At 36.6% G+C, this 24,876-nt stretch overlaps 1 protein-coding gene across 9 annotated transcripts in view; it reads right to left on the bottom strand.

Moving 5' to 3' along the window:
- igsf9ba (immunoglobulin superfamily, member 9Ba) overlaps positions 1-24,876 on the bottom strand; it is a 71,183-nt gene that overhangs the window by 18,976 nt on the left and 27,331 nt on the right. For all 9 annotated transcript variants that reach the window (XR_007925218.1, XR_007925219.1, XM_051863411.1 and 6 more), the window contains exons 4-7: positions 13,577-13,728; positions 8,337-8,454; positions 2,506-2,647; positions 1,036-1,181 (exon numbers count right to left, since the gene is read on the bottom strand). Coding sequence is in view for 7 of the 9 variants with exons in the window: in XM_051863411.1 (XP_051719371.1) it covers positions 1,036-1,181; positions 2,506-2,647; positions 8,337-8,454; positions 13,577-13,728 (558 nt within the window). In the remaining 2 variants the exon portion in view is untranslated. The remainder of the gene's footprint in view (positions 1-1,035; positions 1,182-2,505; positions 2,648-8,336; positions 8,455-13,576; positions 13,729-24,876) is intronic.

Here is a 24,876-nt window from a genome sequence, read left to right as displayed (position 1 = left end):
GATGCCAAATTGGCCATGGGGGTGTGTGTGAGTGTGTCCCAGTACTCTCATATCTGGGCTGCGTCAGGAAAGGCATCCGGTGTAAAACCTGTGCCAAATCCAATGTGTGTGAAGCAGACCCTGCAAATGAGCGGGACTAATGCTAGGAAATTATAAATTAGCTTATTTTGTTGTAAAAAAAAAAAAAAAAAAAAAAAAGCCTGACAATCTCACTACTAAATACCAATAAGTATTGAGGTATTCCGTCATTTTTCTCACAGAAACGCCCCCAACACGTAAAGACTGGGGCCAGAGTTCCCACTGGTATTTACGACTTTGTGGTGGCGTTCATATGCGTTCAACTCGTAAATACGATCTTTCCGACATGACTTGAATACACCATGATGTCCCGTCACATGCGTTATATTATATATAATCCAATCAGATTTCAGAGTTGGAACTATTTGTTTTTTAATAATGAAGTGTGACTTTACTGGAGTGCTAATTTGCAGAGCTCGTGCTAACATACCCATGTTGTTATGATCAGATGCTTTTCTTATGCTTTCTATAAAAAAATGCTTGCTGTTTTCGCATTTTTGTTGTGTTTATTTTGTTACTGAGAGGAAAGCGCACATCACATATTTACATATTCATCTAAATGTTGCTCTCAGCAGTGTGGGCGGTGTCAGATGTTTGATAACAGTATAACGCTGTTTGTGTATTTCGAACTTCGTTTTACCCCTAAACGAAGAACAAAAAAGAACTTCGCCGTGAGTATATCGGGACCTTTATCCGCTACTTCCTGCAGCACCTCAAGAGTCCTGATGCAGACAGAAACAAACTCTCAAACCCTCCAGAGAGAGGCAGCAACTAAAACATCTCAGATGCCTGGCAGCCACCACGGCATCTCAAAGGGTGTAAATAGCTCTGTCCCTTTACGTGACAGACACCAATTACGGTACATAAAACACCTCAAAGGCACGCAAAACGTAGGCCGAGATTTCAAACGCAGGCCTGGTGCTGCAGGCTGTTTAAGAGGTTGGAGGTGAAACTCACATTGCACGGTCAGGTAAGCTGAAGCAGAGGGGGATATGCCCAGGCTGTTACTAGGGCTGCAGGTATATTTCCCAGCATCCTCTGGCTTCACTCTGTAGATAATGAGGGTCCCATCAATAAAGATGCGCACACGGAGCTTCAGATCACTAAAGGGAAGAGAAGAGAGATGATCTGTTTGAAAAATATTATAAAATGCATTTGTACACAGAGAAGAATTGATACTGATATGATGTCTCATTGTTATGGAAGCCTGTTTCTGCCTTAGAGTACATAATACAGACGGTGATTGAGAGAAGGTTTCAAATAAATGTTATACTTTTTGTGGAAAATACAAGCCACAATTGTAAATAAAATCAAAGTTACAAGAATTAAAGCTGCAGTTGTGAGATTAAAGGCTGCAATTATGAGAAAGTCACAAGCATGACAAATTGATAAAAAGCCACAATTGTGAGAGATAAAGTCTCAGTTATGAAAAAGTCACAAATTTAAGATAAAAAAGGCACAATTATGTAAAAGTCACAATTATAAGATATAAAATTGCAATTATGAGAAATAGACACATTTGTAAGAAATAAAAAGTTGCAATTACATAATGTAGTTGCAATTATGGAAACAACATACATTTGTGAGATATTAATTTGCAATTATGAGATGTAGACACATTTGTGAGACATAAAGTCACAATTAACAAATATAAATACATTTTTTAAATATAAATTTAAAATAACCTTTTTATTTTTTTACTTTAAGGCAGAAACAGCATTCCATACATTATAAAATTATAGCTGATGGCAACTAACTGGCATTCAGCTGAATTTTAGCTTCTTAACTTAACTAACTTTGGTTGAAGTTAACTTTATATTACATTTTTCTTTAACAAACATTTTTTCCACACACAAAAGTACTGCTTCGGACCCCTGTTGAAAACCCTTGCCTTATAGATGTGTATGCCTTCAGAAAAAAATCACTTCTGAGCAAATAAAATGTTACTTCTTGAGGTTAATTTTACAAATATCAGTGTCCACTAGTGTTTTTACACAGAGTGGTATGTTGAATATTCCCATGAACATCCGTCCACCCCTCACACTATTCTGGCCTGTTTCCACAGAGAGGAACAGACTACAGCCCTGCGGAGAGAGGGTCAATACGGCCACGCTTGGGGGAGTCAGAACAGCTCCTGGCTCGGCTTCAGATGATCAGCATGTTTTTTTAGGCATGTGATGACACAAGCACAGTGTCACAAGATGTTCCCATCCCGGCATAAAAACCTGCTGTGTGCGCCTCCGCGTCACTGCGCTAGAATTTGCCTTAATGCAGCTGTAGAGGGCTTGAGATTCAGGGATTCTGGGTCTAAAAATATATGTGGCTCTAATCTAAAACCTTAAGAATGTGGCAGACACACACACACAACAGTTTCTGTATTCAAGACTCTGAGACTTGGCACAGAAGTGAACTCGATCATAACTTTACTTCTTGAAGTAGACGTTGTCTTCCTCCCAGAACCAAGTGTAGGTCAGGTTGCCAGGATACGCCTCTGCTTGGCACGTAAATTGGGCATTCTGGGATATGTTAACAGTGATGTTCTCAGGTGGTGACACAATGTATGGAGGACCTAGTGGAGGCAGACAGTGACAGGGGTTATAGACAGAAGAACAGAGAAAAAAACAAAACCATTTATTGGTTATACTAAAACCATTTTCTATTTTTTTTTTAAGACTAACGTGAGCTGTAAGTAAAGTTGCAATTCTGAGTGGAAAAAGGTGAAATTATGACAATTTTGAGATGTAGGTAAAGTTACAATTGTGAGCTATAAAATTGCAGTTATGAGAAACAAAATTTCACTTGTGAGAATGCCACAATTCTCAATTGCAGTATGAAAAATAGACACATTTATAAGATACAAAAAGGTGCAATTACAAGATATAGTTGCAATAATGAAAATCAAACAGAAGACTTGAAAGAGTAGGATGTTAAAGGCATAACCAAGTAAAAGACAAACCAAGCCATGAAACAAAACCCAAAACTGGGTTAAAAACAACCCAAGTTGGGTTGAAAATGGACAAACCCAGCGATTGGGTTGTTTTAACCCAGCGGTTGGGTTAAATGTTTGCCCAACATGCTGGGTAGTTTTATTTAACTCAACTATTGTATTAAAATTACTGTATTGCTTGCTTAAAATGAACCCAAAATATGTTGGAAATTAACATTTATTAATGTTTAATAAATTAACATTTATTAATAAGTTTAATGAATAATAATTAAACAATAAACATTTATTAAATGTTCACCTTTTGATTATTATGGTTTCCTCTAGTAATTATGTGTTTGATTTTTAATTTCCAACTTATTTTGGGTTCATTTTAAGCCAACCATATAGTAGTTTTTAAACAATAGTTGGGTTAAATAAAACTGCTCAGCACTTTGGGCAAACATTTAACCCAGCCGCTGGGTTAAAACAACCCAATCGCTGGTTTTGTCCATTTTCAACCCAACTTGGGTTGTTTTTAACTCAGCATTTTTTAGAGTATAGAATTATATTCCTTATTCATGAAGATACTGAAGAAACAAGTCGTCTAAATAAAAGTAAACTCACCACTAACATGCTATTTGAGTGCACATTCAAAACAAAATTAGCGGTGCTAATTTTTTTTTGAATGTTACTTTTGACCGCTAACTTTTGACCGCTAACTTTCTTTTTCGAAGCGTATTTTCTCCAAACACATTTCATGTTTGTTTATATCCACCAAGAGACCAGAATTATTGTCTGTGTTAATCGACTGCATGCCACAGATGTGGTATTCCTTCCAATTATCCTAATTCTCCTCTATGTTTATCTGTGTATATAAACCTGTCTAATAAAGACAGCAAGGATACTACTGTCAGACCTTCCCACAGAGAATATTACCCTTCCCACATGAGGCTGTCACTGAAATTGCCAATAGACTCTAATTAGACGTGTGGGTAGACAGGAATACTGTCGTGACACTCGGACCGCTGTGAGATTTGTGGGTGCTCTGCAGAAAGATAGAGCGTGAACATTACTTTTAGCACAAACAAACCTATGACTAGCTGTGAAATATCTTCTAATTTTAATGTGTAGACTATGCTCAGCTTCCTGGATGTTTCCTTAATGTGCAGTAAATGACACTGCATCTAAGGGGATTATTGACAGTAGCGCAGCTTTGCTTATTAATGAAATCGCGAAAGGCATCACTTGAAAGCGTCTAAAAATATCCCCGGTGTTGCTCATGCTCGTGTTATTGAAGCAGGTTTTAACTAGAGTGCCTCTCCAGAGGCTTCATGAGAATATTGCTTTTTGTAAAAACAATATTGCTAGTTTACTAAACAAAACAGCCCATGGCCAAGGCAATTTTGGCTCGGCACAGTTCATATGTGTCTCCATCTGACTCACTGGTGCTCAGACGAGAGCAGACGATTCTCTTCTAAATCACTCCAACTAAAGCTCTAAATTCCAGGTAGGGCAGACGATATAGATATATCTCTCTCTAATATGTCACATGATCAGATATTATATTTTGTTTCAATGTTTATGTACTTTCTCAGGGGTGCGTTTCCCGTACAACAATGTAACTCGCAGATTAATCACCATAGTATGATGCATCGTTGGAGAAAGTAGCCAACAAGTCACGACTGTTTCCCGAAACATGGTCGCACCTCTGTTGTTTGAACTACATTGGATCAAAAATATAGGACTGTCATTAATGTCATCACATGTAGGTGAAGGAGTAATAACGTCTGCTAATCAATCTATTCAAGATCTTTGAGATGCTGCTGTAATGAACATGGCACCTAATGAATACTTCAATGTTTGTGTTCCATGCATTGGGCATTGCATAATTTAATACATAAAAAATGCCTCAAGATGACAATTACAACATTCGAGGAAATAAATGAAATTATTCTTTTTCTGGTTATTCTTATTACAACATCTCACACAGTCACAGATCACAAAATAAGTCTAATGTCTAATGCCCTTTAAGAAAATTAATGTCCAAATAAAAAAATAAAAGTTTAAGATATTTATTAAATATGTTTAACACAATATTATTAAAAGCTGGTTAAAAATCATGATATTAATCACGATTATTTTATTCTATTGACAGCCCTATTTTAAATATTACTAAATATTAAGATTTATAGATCTCATTACTTTAATAATAGGCAGAAAAAACATGTCAAAGTAATGCAAAGAATAAATTCTATAGATAATTTTTTTAATTTTTTGCCTTTAATACTGTGACCAAAGCCAATTATTTTGGTAAACAACATACTGTCTTTATAATTTCGAGCTTAATATTTTTCACACACAGCATAAATGGGTCTTATACACTGCCGGGCCACAAAAAAAGTCACTGTTTGGATTTAAATAGGCAAATGCTAGTCTATGATTGGATCATTAGTGCAGTAATGAAAAAATGATTGGGAGGGAGCATAAAGAATCATTTTCACACACAAATTAGCACCTCTGAGTCCAGAGTAACATTTATTTCCATCAAGAGTTGCATCTTTTTTTGGTCAAGATCTTGTATTGACAATGCAAGAGGTGAGCACTCTGTAAAGTCTCCTCCTGCACATCCCAAAGACTTTCAATGAATTTAAGGTCTGGACTTCATGTATGAAAAATGATTCTTCATGCTCTCTGAACCATTCTTTTACAATTTAAGCCTGATGAATCTTGACATTGTCATCCTGGAATATGGACATGATATGTCTTCCTAAAAGTTTGTTTGTTTAAGAAATGAAAAACTACACACTCGAATTAGGTTTAGAAGAACTGTTGCCAAACATATAACATGCTAAAAACATAATAATCACGGCAATAATGATTCAGTCATAGACTCTTAAGAATTTGCCTATTTAAATCCAAACAGCAACTTTTTTTTTGGCCGGACAGTGTACATGAAATGACACAGACATCACAAATTTTGGGGAAATTATTTTAGGCTCATTAGAAACAAAAAGTTTGAAAACAGTGCATTAAAATGATTAGAATATATTATATATAATATAATATTCCTTATATATCAGCCAGCCCTTAGCAGGTAATGTAGGGATGAGAAGCTCCACATATCCTGTACATGTCCTGGTGCTCTGTAATCACACGTGTCCTCTAAATTCTCTGTTTCCCAGCGAAGACTGTGTGTTAGCGTGCTGCTCTGTATTCACAGCCATGCTCCACTGCCATAAATCTGACTGCAGTGAAAGCCACAAAGCCAGTGACAGGCAGCTTGCTCATGTTTGCTGTCATACTGTACACGGTCGACGGATAATAAACTGAACCACTTCATCATTCTGTACTAACGCTAAGACCATATGGGGGGAGACTGTGGTACCAATACCAGGTGCTGACTCAAAGCGAACAATGATTATTCGGTTTGCATGTGTATGAAACACACACTCACACACTTATCAAACAGATCCTTTCATGTCCATCAAGAAGGAGACAAGATCTTTTTCCAGGTGACATTTGATCCATGGCTTAAATGGACTGGCTTGCTGATGGTGGAAATTTGTATCCCTTTAAATCTTTATACTGTATATTAATTTGTTTCCAACAGCCAGGCCAAAAGGTAAAGAAGCCTATTTATGCCACATAAGAAAAAAATCATGCTTTGGTAAATCATAATTATGAGATAAATGGTAGAGATTATGACATACTAAGTAATAAACGAGATAAAAAGTAAGAATTATGAGATAAGTCATAATTATAAGATAAAAAGTCAAAGTTATAATGACATGCTAAGTCTGAAGGTAAAGGTAATGTCATAATTGGGATAAAAAGTTAAAGTTTTAACAAATGTTGAAATTGAGCTAAAAAGTTATAATTATGACAAAAAGTTACATTTTTTACTTTTTGTCAACTTCAACGTTTTGTGAATTTTTTTTATTTTTGTCATAATTAAGACTTAGTATCTTAATTTCTACTTTTTATCTCATAATTATTACTTAGTATCTTATTTATTATCTTTTTTTGTCAAATTATGACTGTATGTGTATGTCATAACTATGGTTTACTAGGGCTGGGTATTGACACAAATTTTACAATTCAATTCGATTTTGATTCAAAAGCATACTATTCGATTCAATTCCGATTTCAATTTTATTCGATATTGATTACTTTGGATTTAGGATATCAGGAACAGTACATGGCAAATTTTCTCAAAGAAAGAAAAACTCTCAACTAATACTGTAAACCATACAAGGAGTCAGTTGGTACTACATTACTATAATATTGAAGGTAAAAATTAACTGATTTGTATACAAAAACTGAAATTACACACAAGGAATGTTTTATAATAATAACATTATAATACTTTATAATAACTTTATAATTACATAATTATGTTTCTACTCCAATTTGTTTTTTGAAATATAAACATTTAAATGGTGGCTGTTATAAAATTGAACGGATTTATTCAAACATACATTAAATATTGAAGAACAGTAAAATATATAACGAATTTGTAATATAGTGCTTAGTATATGTGCTTAGTATATTTAGCAAAATGCTCCTCTTTACAGTTCATTTAGCTGACTAACGAGTTTGTGGTCACAATGGCTTTTCTGAGGTAAATGTAATATTACATGACATAGTTTACAAGCTGTTTTATTGATGTCTTTCTGTGGCTGAAACACTGATTGAGTGATTACATGAGAAATAAGCTGTACTGTATCTTTTAACATACCTTCTGATGTTCATATCAGATGTATCAGCAGTTATGATAGAGATATATAAGATCCTCATGTGAACTACAGGCGAATAAATAAACAAGCCACTCTGAAGGTGAGGGAGCGTGTATACAAGGGACGAGTGGTAACCGTAAACCTACAGTATATCAACTCCATCGCTCTGAGCAGGGCTGTAAACAGCTTCTACTGGAAGGCTCCATTAGGAGCTGAGTGACAGGAAGTGATCTATGCAGATGGAGCGGACTGAACGTATTGACTGCAGCAGATGTGCTTAGAGTGACGAGACATAAAGGCCAGACTTTGACAACACTGATGTGTCCATACGCAGATTCACTGAAGAGACTAATTAACCAGGGAGCACAGAGGGATTTGCATCTTTGCAGCTAGTATTGACAGGGCGGGATGACCACAGTAGCAAGTAAAAAGGGCAAACATTGACCATGAAGGACGTTTGCTGGATTTTCCTGACTATCAATACAGGAAATTTCCTTTTTGTGTATTAGATGTGCCTGTTTATTGTATATGTATCTATTTGCTGGAGAAGGAAAATCAATGGATATGTGTTGCAACACAGATATTGCAGACCTCACCTTGCACCAGCAGGCGGGTTGTGTGTAGCGCCTCCCCCTGGTCACTGTGGGCACGGCAGCTGTAGGCCCCCCGGTCCTCCCGCGTGATGGCCTGCACTGTCAGACTGCCATCACTCACCTACAGAAAGAATACAAGCAGAAAACATTGGTTAAAAACAAAAAATGTTTAAAATAGGTAAAAGTCTGATAACTACATATTGCTTTTATAAAACGGGTACCACACAATACAAATATAAAAGACAAAAAATATGTATCAATGCAACTTTCATGAAATTATTAAAAGCCTTCCTTCCCCTGGAAAAAATAGAATTACTACAATTTAACAATAAAAAAATAAATAAATAAGAAAACTAACCAAAATCGACCCAAAATAACGTGATATTTAGTCCCTGGAATGTGAATTTCGGGAAGCCCCGCCAAAAATGCAAATTTTACCCTCCAGAATGCAATTTTTACAGTGGGACCCCCCTGAAATGCCATTGGGCTAGTTTTGAGCTGGTTTTGAAGAGCAATTGGGCGGGTTTTGTTGTGAAAACCTGGCAACCCTGTCCTCTTTGCTCCGCGACGTATTTTTCACTGCGTGAGAGCTGTCTGGCTTGTCGGACGTAGCAACAGTAACTAAAGGGGGTGGGTCTTTGCGAACGGTCAATTGGAGGCCTTATTACATTAGATGTTGCATTTTCAAAATCATATTTCAAACAACGTTGAAGTGTAAAAAGAGATTATGCATTGTTTTGCTTGTGCGCTTCGCAACAAACTATAATAAAATATATCAGTTTTCGCATCTGAGCCTGAAAGTGCAGTCGCTTCTTCCCGAACAGCATACGGGTGACGTGAAATACTGCGTAGGTTCCTGACAAGGCGTTTTAGAAGAGAAGTGGGTCTAGTCTTATTCTCTGCACGTCAATTGCTTTAGCTAGAGGAGACTGGCCTTATTGTTCCTCCCACACAATATCCCAAGGTGTGTCAAGTCCTGCTGGACGGTTGACACAATCCTCCTGGCCTGTTCCATCACCATCCTGTCGCTGACAGACACATCACACTGATGACCCAGACGAGAGGAGGTAATAAACTCTCTCAAACACTGTGTGTGTGCAGAGAGATCTAATTTAAACACACACTGCTGTGGAGGAGGGCAGGGTGAGAAACAAGCTCTGTGCATCGAGACGAGACATCTGTGCCTCTTGCTCTTTAGTGTGTGTATTCCTTCTTCACATTCCTCCATTTCTCTAACTTCTAGCCATGGAAGCCGGGAAAAGAATGGAGGACCACTGGCCTCCTCACCACTGTTCTTAAAGGTGAGGTCACGACACACTTCTTTTGAGTAAATGTCTGGGACTGTGGCTGGTTAGCAGTGGGAACGGCTTTTAAAAGTAAGAGCCAAGAAGCTGAAGCAGAGTGCTTTCTCCTCACAGAACAAATAATTAAATATAGATTTGATACAATCTAATTGCAGCCGAATCAAGATTAATCACAGCATATGGGGCAATTTACTAAATGTGACGTGGAATTGCTTGGGCTGCTGCCCGCATTTACATTCACTGACATAAAAGTCAAGTGGGATTGTTTGCGTGGAGGTTTTGGGATTAAGCATACAGCTCTTTTCTCAGAGCTAACTTCACTTTTCTGAGCTATTTGTAAGTTCAAATACTGTTTTATTATGTTGGACAACATATCTTATGTTTTATAGTTTGATTTTGATTGAATAACACCTGACAATTTTTTTTTTAATCAATTCTATTAATTATTTTTTCATTCAAATAAAAATTAAATTAAAAAAAGTAGCTGGTGCTATATTAAAATAAATGCCACTTTGTTTGATATTTTGTTTTATAATGCAAAGACATTCTAATTCATAATAATTTGTATTAAAACAATAATTGTAATAATAATTCATTACATGTAATTTTATTATGCTATTTATATGTATATATGTTATATAATGCAAAATACATAACTAATAATTTAAATCACAATTAGTTTAATATTAATAAACAGTAATCAATTAATCATTTTTTATGTTTTGTGTGAATGGTTTGCTGCTATAATAAAAGCCTCTCGATTTGATATTTTGTTTTATATTGGAAAGACATGCTAATTAATAATAATTTTAATAACATTTTAATTAAAATAATCATAAATAATAAATTATTATATGTAACAAAATGTTATGTTAAATCAGAATTTGTTTGAAAAGTTAGCTTGTTAAAATAACATGGATTATATATATACTTTATCATGTCTTCAGCAGTATGAATTATTTAAAATATTATTTTATTTTATTATTTTATTTTAAATATTATCCAAAGGCCTTAATAAAAATAAAAAACACAGATATGACATCCAGAGTATGTAAGGTAGTACAACTAGATCTCTTTTATTGAATCCAAAAAGTTTTAATTATTGTTTGCTACATATAAAGGTATTTTAAAGATTTTGAAGTGTCAAAAGGTCATTCGGTGTAACTGTCCAAAGGCCAATACAGCCATTTCATTTGTGATTAAAACATCTTAAAATGTAATAAATGTATATATTATTATTTATTCAGGCATGATTCTATAACATCATATATCAACATAGTGCAAAATTGTATTAAAATTATGTTACGAGAAAGAATGTCCGGAAAAATGAATTTTATTGATGTCATTCGGAGTAACCAATATAAAGGGACCGTTTTGGATCAAGTCATGCGATCAATATCATGTGACAGGATGTGACATAATTCAGACACCTGCAAAGGACCACATGGTCGTGAAGCAAAGTAACTAACTCTCTTTTAACTATTTGAAAAATTCATGTTTTCACTTGCTCATACGCATGTCCCGAAACATGCGTATGAGCAACGCTGTAAAACATGGAAAATGTTGTAATATTTTAAAAACTTATACTAATTATAACATTTTTGATTGTCGTTTTGTTAGCTAGCTAACTAGTTAGCTATCAGCCTGTTAGCATTGTTTGAAAATATCGTCATTCGGTATAACCAAAAGTCAAATTCGGTAAAACCAAAATTTTGGTTAAACCAAATGACTTTTTTGGTGACAAATTTTGTCCATCTTGTAAAAAATGACAAAAGCAGTGTTAATTGATTATAAAAACCACATAATCTTATTGTTAACACTTAATAAAACTTCAAAATTAATTATATCACCATTAGGTTTTTTTTCACACTTTTAAAAACCTTATTAGTCAATGACACATACTGTATATATATATATATATATATATATATATATATATATATATATATATATATATATATATATATATATACACATACACACACACATACACACTGTAAATATAATGCATGTATTACATGCAATATATATATATATATATATACACACACACATACATACACACTGTGTATATATATATATATATCTCTAATGCATGTAATATAAAACAATATTTTACATAATTCATACTGCTAAAGACATGATAAAGTCTTTAAAAGTAATGTAATAATAATTTAGTTAATAATTCAATTTAACTAATTAATAAATAGATATAATATTTTGAATGCTTTACTTAAAGTTTACAGATATAATAAATACCGCAGTGTTTGATATTTTGTTATATAATGCAAAGACATGCTAAAATGTCCAAATGTGAGAGCTCACACCTCACCCGCCAAACAGCTTATAAGACATCATAAACGTGACCTTTTGTGAATACGCTCCAATGCCGTGGAGCAAAGCCACGGGGTTGGAGACTAACCTTGCTAAGAGCGGTCACAAAAGAAAAACAGCAGCCAGCCATCACTTCCTGTTCATCAGTCGGCAGTGAGTAAGAGTGGCAGGCAGAATACGGCAAATGGCATTCAAACACGTTTCGTGTAAATGCTAGCTGTGACCAAAATCGCGCTGGGAAATGCAGAACAAGACGAATGCGGCTAACAAAGGCGGTGCAGGTGGCTATAGTCTGAAACAGATGAAAGTGAACATTCAGATGTAAGACAGAAGCGGCTACACTGTCTCTCTTGTCTTTTATTTGTCTGTTTCCTCAGGGATATCTCCTCTGATGTGCTGAGAGGCAATGCCTACTGGAGCCAGACTGACTGCCTGTTCTGTCAAATCCTGCGCCGCCTCCTCCCTCGCAGCCTGCATGCAGTGTAAGTTGGAAACACGCTTGTCAGTTTTTCTCCATTCCCACTGCAGGCGTGTGCTCTTCAGCTGTCAGACCCTCGACGTGGGCCCCGACTGACAGAGCCTTTTCTTACAAATAGCTTGTGATGATTCACGCTTCCATTTCCAAAAAAAAATGAGACAGTACAATTCACTGCAGATCAAATTCATGGCTAGACTAAATTCATACTGGCTATATTTGGAGACAAAAGTACATTGTCAATTTTCTACTTAATCAAGACAGCAGCTAACCAAAATGAAATGCTACATCATCTAAAACTGTTCACATACAATTAGTTTTGTTTTATCATCCAGTAAAATTAATATAATATAATATAATATAATATAATATAATATAATATAATATAATTCAATTCTTTGGGGGATTCTGTTTTATGATTTAATACAAATTTATATAAACTTTAACAATTTAATAAAGCTTTTGTGCAAATGTAAATACACAACAGAACTATATAAATTTAAAACATGAATGAAAAAATATATTGTTTGTATGATATTCCTTAGAAATAATAACATTATTTTTATTATTATTACTTTGAGAAGTAGTATACATTAGTGATATATTTCTGTCATAATTTCTTTAAGTTAAACCAAACTTTTATTTTGATGGTTTTAGTTTCAGTGTGTATTTGACGGTAGTTTTCTCAAATGAAACGGTGAAAAGCTTGTGAAGTGACTCTCAAATCCGCTATGGAGATGACGTTTATGTGTTAATTTCCTCATATATTGAGATGGCAGACACTGAAAACACAGTGAGCGTCACGTGTGTAAGTTTGTGTATCAGACGAAACCGTGGCATTCATTCACACAGATACATGCAGAAATCACTTATTAGCGACATGCTCTGACTGGCTGTTGTCACGTTTATTTCTGCCGTGTGATAGGCTATAAGATTAATCCATATCAAGGAAAAATGTCAATAGCTTATCATCGTTATTGACGTAAATTATATTGCGATCTCGATATGATGTTGTTTATAGCCCAGCCCTAGTGTGAATGCCAATCTAGTTTTAGGGATACTCAGATTTTTAGAAAACAAGCCAAAAACACTGATTAAGAGAAAAGAAAATTCAAACAAAACACAGTTACCGTGTATTTTCTGTTGCTGGTCAGCTGATCCCCCTCTCTCAGCCAGGTGACCACCGGCTTAGGGTTTCCAGAGGCAGTGCAGGTCAGAGTAATGCTGCCACCCTCCCTCGCCTCCACGTACTGCGGTGGCGTGTCCGTGAACGTAGGGGGCGCTGGGAGAGAAACAAAGAAAGGACAAGTTGAGTGCAGATTATTTTTATATTTAAAGGATTAGTCCACTTTCAAATAAAATTTTCCTGATAATTTACTCACCCCCATGTCATCCAAGATGTCCATGTCCTTCTTTCTTCAGTCGAAAAGAAATTAAGGTTTTTGATGAAAACATTCCAGGATTATTCTCCTTATAGTGGACATCAATGGCCTCCAAACCGTTGAAGGTCAAAATTAGTTTTAGTGCAGCTTCAAAGGGCTTTAAACGATACCAGACGAGGAATAAGGGTCTTATCTAGCGAAACGATCAGTCATTTCTTAAAAAAAATACAAATGTATATGCTTTATAGGTACAAATGATCGCCTTGCAAGTGCTTCGCCATTTCGCCTTCTGTATTCTTCAAAAAGCTTACGCTGTATGTCCTACGCCTTCCCTATTCAACTTACCGAAAAAACGGAACTGGCGCCGCGTTCATTCAGTAAGTTGAAATATCTGAATAGGGAAGGCGAAGGACATGCAGCGGAAGCTTTTTGAAGAATACGGAAGGCGGAATGGTGAAAGGCGATCATTTGTGTTTATAAAGCATATACATTTGTATTTTTTTTAAGAAAATGACCAATCGTTTCGCTAGATAAGACCCTTATTCCTCGTCTGGTATCGTTTAAAGCCCTTTGAAGCTGCACTGAAACTAATTTTGACCTTCAACCGTTTGGAGTCCATTGAAGTCCACTATAAGGAGAATAATCCTGGAATGTTTTCATCAAAAACCTTAATTTCTTTTCGACTGAAGAAAGAAGGACATGGACATTTTGGATGACATGGGGGTGAGTAAATTATCAGGAAATTTTTATTTGAAAGTGGACTAATCCTTTAATACTCTCATATGCTCAGGACCCCATAGTGAATGTGTAAGGCTCTCTGTTGAGTTCTGCAGCCACAGAGAACATACAGTTACAATACTCAGGTTGCTATGCATCTGCTAAGGTGTTCTTAATTATAGACAGTGCGTAGCTATTCAGCTGTGTTGATGGTGGTTGCTAGGGCACTGGTGTGGAGTTGCTAAGGTGTTCTAAAGGCCCTTTAACATGGGACGCGGCAGTTGTGAGTGTCTAGTTCATTTTCAATGAGAAACATGCGAAAAGCGGCAAAACGCAGGCAGTTTCAGTGACGTCACAGAGCGGCACCCAAAATCCTGCCGCTTCCACCATCACGGCTGTTCGTGGCAGGCGCTACCGAAGATAAAAAGATTTTTGGTGTGTCCAAAATCGCATACTGTCTGAGTAGGTACTAGATTTAAATTTGAACTTACTTCGCGACCGTTGAAAAAGTATGTCCTATATAATATGAATTTGTGTAGTATGTATTCCAGACGTACTACATCCACCATGTTTTCATTATCACGTGACCTACCAGCGTCAGTTGCGTCGCTTCACCTTCATTCAAAAATCCTTTCTCGTGGCCTCATGGGATAGTAAAGTGTCCATCGAATGCGCACTTCAGAATCTCGCCGGAAGTAGTAGGTCATCCGGGTACTTTTTGCCTACTGTTTTTCAAATACTATGTATTTGGACATACTTCTGTGTTGGCATACTGTTTTTCACGTGCTATAGGGAAGTATTCGATTTCGGACGCAGCATCTATCTTTTTGTGAGCGGGGGGTTTAACTAATTATGGAGCATATTATTAACATCCAATCACACAACATCTCACTGAGCTCATATTGGAGTGTTGAAAATAGGGCTGCACAATTTATAGCATGATATGAAAAATAACATTGAAATCACGTTTAAACGCGATTCTTAGTGCAATTATGAAATCGCAAAGGCTGCGATTATTTTTTTATACGCAGCTTGTCAATGAAGTATGGCTCCAAATGCTAATCCACCTGAAAGCACTGCGAGTTTGAGTCGCTTATAATGTACATTTGAAAAAGCAACACACGTCAAACATCTTTCCAGACATGAGAAGCATTTATTAATAACATGTTTTTACTCCAAACTCCCTTCATAACGACAGTTGAGCGTCCTTCTGTGAGATGATATGGCTTCTTACACAGAATAAGGCAGTCGTGTGTTTATTAGTCATGTTTAATCAATCAAAGCTCTTCAATCTTCTGTTTATTCAGCCACAGCAATAGTATGATAGGGATTTTCTGGAATGACGCGTGTTATCTACTTCTGTGGCAGGGCATATTTGGAGTTTCTGTGCAAGAGCGCCCTCTGGCTTTCAGATGGAGAAGCATTTACTACTGATCACAGAGCCGTACAGCTCTGACAAGATGTGCATAAAATAATCGCAACCTTTGCCAAATCGCTTGAGATAAAACTTGCGATAAATCACGATATATCGTGCAGCCCTAGTTGAAAACATGATGGAGAAGTTTGTTTTAAATGTAACGGGATTCCCAGAGTTGTATGACCCATCAAAAATCTCATACAGAGATTTCACGAGTTCATACTTACAAATAATCTGATTTCTGAAAGTAGGCATATTTGGCGTGCTATCTGAGGAGAGGGCTCCAAGCTCGGTATTTTGGCCAGAACCCAGAGTACGCCCCCCGTATCCCTGGCTGTTGTAGGAACCAGCCAAGAGTGAGGAGTCGGGGTGGTTGAGTGATGCTGAAAACTGTTGAGGAACATGGTGAGTCTATACGTATATATCGGCCTCCTCTTGTTCTGATTGAGTAGATCATTTGAACGTTTTTCTTCCAAACTTTTTTAATAAAAATTCATATAAATAAAAAAAAAATCCAGAGCTTGAGTTGGTTTGGCAGGTAAAAATACAAAAACGTGCAAAATGTCATACTGTAGTTAACTGTGCCTGACATGAAAACTAAGCTAGTCATATTCCCATGAAATGATAATTAACAAATAACACAAAATTTCTGTTATGTTTCATTTATTTAGTTTTTAGTAAATACAAATGTGACCTTGTTGATTGTAGCTATGGCAATGTCTGCCCCAAGACCACGACACAAGCACCGCCTTGACTGCACAAAACGCTTTCACTACAAGAGAAAGCAGCAGCTGCGCGCCGATTTTACCGCTTGCCGCGTCCCGTGTGAAAGGGCCTTAAGTGATTGCTAGGTGGTTGTTTATTCACCCAACCCCAAGTCTCTATTATGTGATTCAGGGCCCTTTTTCAGTAAAAGTCTAAGGAATTGTATCGTTGTTTTGCCACCAATCATAACACATAATTACACCTATCTATCAAGTGGTAATACAGGTATAAACAATCTCTAGGAATATGTATGTGCACTTTCAGCAGTGAAATCCCAACTTCCTCTGCATGTGGGTCACTGTTAGCCTATAGCAGTTTTGCTTTCAACAGCGCAAACACCTGGTGAAAAATAAACAAAGCAAGCAATTAATGCCTCTGAACATCTGTCCATCTGTGCCTACCATGAGCTTTTTCATCCACTCTACAATCTGTTGCAGGCTAAACACAAGGGAGAAGAATTTATAGCCCAAAACATCTTGCTCATCAAATCTCTAAAAATATATATGTATTCCCTAGGGATGTATCACAATGGTTGACTACTCCAGCACCATACTAGCCCATTATTGACATTGACTAGTTTTTCTAGATTTTTTTTCTTGCATCTCTTTTTAGTTTTGATATTTTTAGAAGCAGTGCTAATTAATGTGCTGACAGCATATCAAGCAGTTTTCACAGTAAAACTTCTCAGAAACATTGCGTTTTAATTTCAGCTATAGTCTTTGACTGTATCTCAAAATGTTTTTGAGTTGTAAATAGCATTCTGTTCCATTCCAACACACTCTACATGTTTTTAAACTTGTCTGATGTGAATGCATCCTAAAAAATGTGTTAACTAGTCGTTTAGGCAATCCACCAAGTCAATTCTGACACTATGTCTTTTTTTTAACATCCCTGATATTGACCAAAAGATTCTTTCTTCCTTGTTACCATTTCCATCTCTGTTTCTCTCTTAGGAATACTCTTTGATAAACACTTGAAGGTACTTTAAGGGACAAACAAACTCTATCACACACCTGCCCTACTTTCTGGACTTGTCTCACCATGTGTTTTTGGGAAATCTTGGGCTCACACTGCGAATGAAGACATATTTCTGAAGGCACTCGTCTGAAGGTCTTTCCACACGAACAGATGGTCTGGACAGAGCTCACTGACTAGACACCCAACACCTCAAATTTTCTCTTTCTCTCACTCCAGACTTTAACTTCTGGCAAACAAACAAGCTTAGCTTTCAAATGCTGATTGAGGTCTAATTAATAATACCTAAATAAAATTATTCGAGAAGACAGATTTCATATACTGAGCTATACTAATTTGCTTTTGTAAAAGAACCCTGCCAAAAATCTTCAATGAACCTGTCAAACTCTGAAATGCAGCAAGAAAACCATGGACATTGATGTAGATATCCAGCAGTGAGGTTATCCAAAGAAGAAAACTGATCATGTTTACCAAATCGCTAATTAAGAATATGATTTTTTGCTGTGTTCATTCCAAAGTTCTCCCCTTGACATCCACTGTATGGACTAAAAAACTGATACAGTCTTTTGTGATCCAAGTCATCCAGGTTAAAACAACATGAGAAGGAGTAAATGATGACAGAACTTTCATCTTTTGGGTGATTTATTCCTTGCTTAAGGGGACAGTGATGATATCTGATCCACTATGGATTCAATCCTGCAACCTTTAGGTTACCAGCTCAGATCTTTATCCGCTAGGCTTCACCATTGTGGTTTAGACTGGCACTTAGTATCAGAAGCTAATGATCTGTGCCCGCTATGGGGTTGGGCAGGATGCTCTGAGAGAGACAAGTGTGACGGCCGCACTGATGAAGAGAGGCTGTGTGATGACCTGAGCGTCTCCACAAAGCCACTACTGTTCTTTAAGCGGGTACATCTGCCCGGCTGACACCTGCTGGGTACACGCGGGCAGCCGGCCACCCTCTCACCCGTCCTGGCAGGAAGAGCAGCCACTGTCCACACAGGATCCATACACAAGTGGATGCTAATATCGCCGGCTACAGGAAACCAGTGCTGTCAGGCTTTTCTGCCCTTGTGAGGCCAGACAGCACCTGCTCCAACAAAGACGCTTTTGGACAAGATGGGCAGTCTGAATACCAATGAATACCAGTGTTTCTTACAAAACTTTTAAGATAAGCTTATGCGGTGAATGAGTGTGAGCAAGTGTTCATATCTGTGATGCAACTAGTTACTGCACATTGAATGGTGATGAGTATTGGTCATTAGAGGTCGACCAATTAAACCAATTAATCGGCAACGTTAACCTACTGCTGGAACAATGGGTTATCGCAAAAGTCCATACCGATATTGTTTTTCTGGGTTGCGCCCATTGCTGAAGCGGCTGAGAAGGGTGCGCTGTCATTACGAGAGCGGCCTCTAAAGGCGAAATAAAAACTTTCACTGAAGGCTCGTGGAGTTTGTTTTGACACACAAGGCTGCACGCTTTACAGAGCAGGATATTTCAGATACGGATTTAAAACATAGACAACGAAACTGTATGTATACAGTACACTACAGAACAAGTTTTCATATCATTATAAAGTAATTAATTTGTTGACTAGATGCTGCATTAGTGGAGAACAGAAGTATGTTTGCCTTTGAGGCTGAAAGGACACGATTAGTACATCTAGCGGTTAAAACAATGTGACAAAAACACACGCAAGTCTGACCCAAATGATGAATGTTACAATTCTTACCATCTATTTGCATTAGTTTATATCCAGCTGGTCGCTTTTATGCATTTATTATGCAGCGAAGTTGCATATTTAAAGCTACTGATGTGAGAAAGAAAATTGATATGCTCATGCAGCTGACAAAAACATAAATATATAAACAATTAAGAAACGCATCCGATTTTAATTCTTTTTATCATCACTGTAATACATATTTTGTTATTTTCATTAGATATTCATTGAGCAAATAAAGTGTGAGAGTATAGATACAATATAGATATGTGTCTAATTTCAATGGCCTTTGTGTAGATATTTAAATATGGCCATCTTTAAGCATGACTGTTTGGATTTATACGAAATGGTAACACTTTACAATAAGAGTCCATTTGTAACATTAACTAAGGTTAATAAAAGTATTGTTCTTTGTTAATTTCAACATTTACAAAAACATTTCTACATTTTAAAGTTGTATCTCTTAACATTAGTTAATGCACTATGAACTAACATGAATGATCAAGGTATTATATATATATATATATATATATATATATATTTATACAACAGTTCTTTTTGGTTCTCGAATCTGATTGGCTGAGAGCTGTGCGATAGTCTATTGATAACAGCACTCTTACCTTTTCACCGTTTGTATCACTCCGCTTGAAGCGACTGTCATGACAGCCAAACAAATCCACCGTATTTTTTACATTTACTACACTTGTTCTACGATGAACTGTAGTTTTAGGAGTTTTTTTTAGGCGAGACTGTATAGTTGTTTAGACCTGAAATATGTGACTCATATTTTACAATTTGTTTAGACGTTTTCAAAAAAGATGCGAGCTCCAGTCAGCTTCGGGGATTTGCCGCTGGCTCTTACAGTGGTTAAACATGAGATATAATTCATTAGCTACATAAAACGGGCAATTTTTGGCCTTTAGTAACGGAGCCTTGGTCAAACTGTCAACTTGAGATTTGAATCCATGGCGGAAGGAAGTAGTTCTGCACAAAAGAGGGTTTTAAAGATACTCCGTTGTTATTTCTTATTTACTTACATACTTGTGCCGTCGAACTGTAGTATAAACGCAATATCACTCATAGCCATGCAATATGGTTGTATATACCTACAGCCACATCACAGCCATGCTGATATACAACCATATCACATAGCTACGGGTGTGATATTTCTCATATACATACATATAAATATATTTAAAAAGTATAGTACATTTTCATTGTTCAGTACCATGTTTCCATTCAGTATCCATTTTAAAAACTATCAGTTGATTAATCGGTTATCGGCCAGTGCACGGTCCAACCTAGTTATCGCTATCTGTAAAAACCAATATCGGTCAACCTCTATTGGCCATATTATGCTGTCCTTTTCAAAAACAATAAAGTTTTAACAAGCTATCGTTATCATTCAGTCTGCAAAAATTCAGGCCAGCACCATTTTGGTGGAAAAGACAAGCAAAAGGTTTGTGATTACTAAACTGATATTAGAGTTATTTACTTTTTACGCCCCACTGAAAAACTTTGAAGTACCCACATAATAAATGCACATAAAGCATTTCATTTCAAACTGACCAAGTCAGCTAGTGGACTACTCCTGAGAGGGTCATCTTTAAAAGCATGACAAAGCATGCTTATTAAAAGTCATAAAATGGTTACATCTCATAAGAACCTCAGGCCAAAATCTACTGGGAGGAGCAATATCTGCCTCTATATTTTTCATTTCAGTCAAAGACTCTGCCATGGCTGCAGGTCAATCACACATCCACAATCAAAGCAAATGTAGTGAATTTCAAGCAGGCATTATGTCCTTTAGATTCAAAGCTGCACTGCTTGCAAATCCAACCATGAGCCATTTAGCCAAAAGGCTATTATGCGCGCCTTATTGTAAAATGCCCTGACGACATATAAAAACCACACACCATCTACACGCCGCAATCACTGATATCGACATTCCGGAAAGCACCTAAGGGCCAGGAGTGTGTGTGCGTGTGAGGGGACGTGACTGAGTGATCCGGCGAACTGACCATGAATGCAAACGAGGGAGGGCATGAATGGCCGCTGCGGCAGTAGAGAGGAAATAGGAAGCCGTGAAATAAACCCTCACAGATGTTCCCACTAGCGCCGCCCGCCACAGCTGCACAGGTGACATTTCTCCGGCTGAAAAAAGATGAGGCAGACACTGAACTCATTCACCCTGGGCCAAAAACACACACATACACAAACACGCACCCCGCATGCAATAATACACCCTTCACTTGCGCCTCTCGCTCGCTCGCTCGCTCTCCCACCGCAACTCTGAAATGGAGAAACGGCTACTGTGCACTTTCCAAATAAGTCTCTGTGATTTCTGCAAGCGAACGGCTGTGGACTTTTAACATGGACGCGAGGTGCAGCAGACGGTTACCCTTGCTGGTGTCATTGTTTGAGGTTTGGAATATGCATGAGTCTCACCTCACAAGCATATGTTAAATATACAAATAGGCTGCGCTTACAGAGAGCTGACAGCGCTAATTATACTGTTCCTGTGGATGACACCTCAATGTCTGACAAATAAATATCAGGTGCTGCTTCATTTCACAATGAATAATCAACAGAGATACAAATAAGCAAACTATATCACTGCAGCAAACATGTACTCATAGCCAGAGTACTCGTAGTACTCATACTATAGTGAAAAAAGCTAGCAGTAATCTATTCCTAACTTATTATTATTTTTCATTGTACATGGGTCAATGACGTGACAGGTCATTTTTTTGTCCAAAGGCCTTAATAATAATAAAAAACAAAGATATGACATCCAGAGTACGTAAGGTAGTACAACTAGATCTCTTTTATTGAATCCAAAAGGTTTAAATTGTATTTTCCTACATATAAAAGGTATTTTAAAGATTTTGAAGTGTCAAAAGGTCATTCGGTTGAACTGTCCAAAGGCCAATACAGCCATTTCATTTGTGATTAAAACATCTTAAAATGTAATAAATGTATATATTATTATTTATTCTAGCATGATTTTATAACATCATATATCAACATAGTGCAAAATGGTATTAAAATGATGTGTAGGAGTCGTTGCTTTGTTATGAGAAAGTATGTCCGGAAAAATTAATTTCATTGATGTCATTCGGAGTAACCAATATAAAGGGACAGTTTTGGATCAAGTCATGCGGTCAATATCATGTGACACGATGTGACATCATTCAGACACCTGCAAAGGACCACCTGGTCGTGAAGCAAAGTAACTAACTCTCTCTTAACTATTTGAAAAATTCATGTTCCACTTGCTCATACGCATGTCCTGAAACATCAGGTCATTCGGTACAACCGCTATAAAACATGGAAAATGTTATAATATTTTAAAAACTTGTACTAAATATAAAATGTTTGATTGTCCTTTTTTTAGCTAACTAGCAAGCTAACTAGCTAGCTAGCTAGATATCAGCCTGTTAGTGTTGTTTGAAAATATCGTCATTCAGTATAACCAAAAATGTCATTCGGTAAAACCAAAATTTTGGTACAACCGAATGACTTTTTTGGTGACAAATTTTGTCCATCTTGTAAAAAATGACAAAAGCAGTGGTAATAAATTATAAAAACCACATAATCTCATTGATAACACTTAATAAAACTCAAAATGAATTTTATCTCGATTATGCTTTTTTACACTTTTAAAAATCATATTCGTCAATAACCCACATACATTTGTTTGGTTATAAATATTCCTTGCAAAGTAAAAACATGTTAGGGATGCAAAAGAGTGCTGCAGGGTCTGTGGAAATGTTTAGCAAATAAAAACAAATAAAGCAAAACAAAACTAAACAAAACATATCAAAAACAAAACTTAACTAAACAAAACGTGCGAAACTCTAACGCAAGTTAAAATGCACCAAATTTGACATTACTACATTTTTGCATTCTGCTAGGAAATCATGAGATCATTTGCAATTATTATTATTATTATTATTATTATTATTATTATTATTTAATTTTTTTTTTATTGACAGCATTATACATCTAATAGTGGGTAGAAAAAAAGATAATAGAAAGTAAATATTTTAGATAATATTTGCCACTTATAATTTCTATTTTCCCCATATAAATGAGACTTTATACATGGAAATATAAAAAAAATACCCTATTTGCTGGTCAGTAGCATCAAAATGTTTGAAAACCCCTGCATTAAACAAACTTTCAAGTAACTAAAATAACTTTTTTCTCTTGCTTGAGTAGTTTTTCAGCCTTTGCCTTTCTTCCCATTGTGCCTTTCTTCCTAATGTACCAATACGAGTTAAACACTCAATCCGTCCTGTGCAATTCCAATCAGACAGCCACATCATTTGACTGCACACTTTCATCACTTCCTCTCTGCTGCTGTCCACTGAATCCACACATATCTCATTTGGGCGTGTAATTCAATAAATACACTATAAAGGGCTAACAAAGTTGCTTATCACCAACTTATCAATACGACAAACACTAACGATTTCTCACCAACATGAGAAGAGACAGTGGTTCCTTAATGACACCCATAATTATTTTGAATTCCTCTGCCACTGCAGCTCATACATGTAAAATTATGTACAGTGAGAATCAGTATGCAGTGCAGCCGAATACAAAAGACTCCAGTATTGGAATTAATCTGCCATGTCAGCACTTGATTTAAGCCTACAGCGGCGTTGTGATACTATTAATATGCGACCGAGGGCCTTTTGGATATTGACCCCCAGGCAATGATTACTGAGCTGTGAATCATGATAGTTTACATATTGTCTTAATGGATCGTATTAAATTCATCATCTAATAAAATGCAAACACTCACCGTGGAGGAGATAATATATTTCCAGCGGTGCTGAACCATGCCCATAAATAATAAATCAGGCAAAATGCGATGTTCAAACAGAATGAGAGAGAGGAACATGACATGACCAAAGGCTTGAGCTACCCCAAATTTGACTCTGTAGTTTGGCACCATGGAAGACATCTCCATTAGTGTAATGGAAATTATGGTGGTGCCTGGTGAAATATTACTCTGTTTATTAGACACAAGGGTAATGCAGATTTTAGAGCAGGCCCGATGGGTTTCTTTTTAATGCTAGCTCATACCCAAAGGCTCATAATATTGAGTGTAAGCTTCCCTTTATTATTTTAAACACCCTTATGAAATCGCTCGACTAGCACAGTTTTTTCCTGTGCTCCTAATGAAATGGGAAGTTCTGGAGGGACATATCGATTGATAGTTCCTTTTACTTGTAAATTGCCAAAGGTTTTCGATACGTAACAGTCATGAACTACAATTTGCTACTTTGCTAGTCTGTTGCAGGTGGGATTGGATGCAGGACATTTATATTCTGAAGGGGATTTGATTGGACAAAAATCTGTGTAGTGCATGATGAGTCATCAATATTTCTGATCCTCTTTCCTGGATAAGAAGACCATTATGTAGGAGTAAACAAGCAT

This window comes from Ctenopharyngodon idella, chromosome 15 (assembly GCF_019924925.1).
Source record: "Ctenopharyngodon idella isolate HZGC_01 chromosome 15, HZGC01, whole genome shotgun sequence".
Taxonomy (NCBI): domain Eukaryota; kingdom Metazoa; phylum Chordata; class Actinopteri; order Cypriniformes; family Xenocyprididae; genus Ctenopharyngodon; species Ctenopharyngodon idella.
The sequence above is the reverse complement of the archived record's forward strand: the minus strand, read 5'-3'. Positions and strand labels throughout refer to the sequence as shown.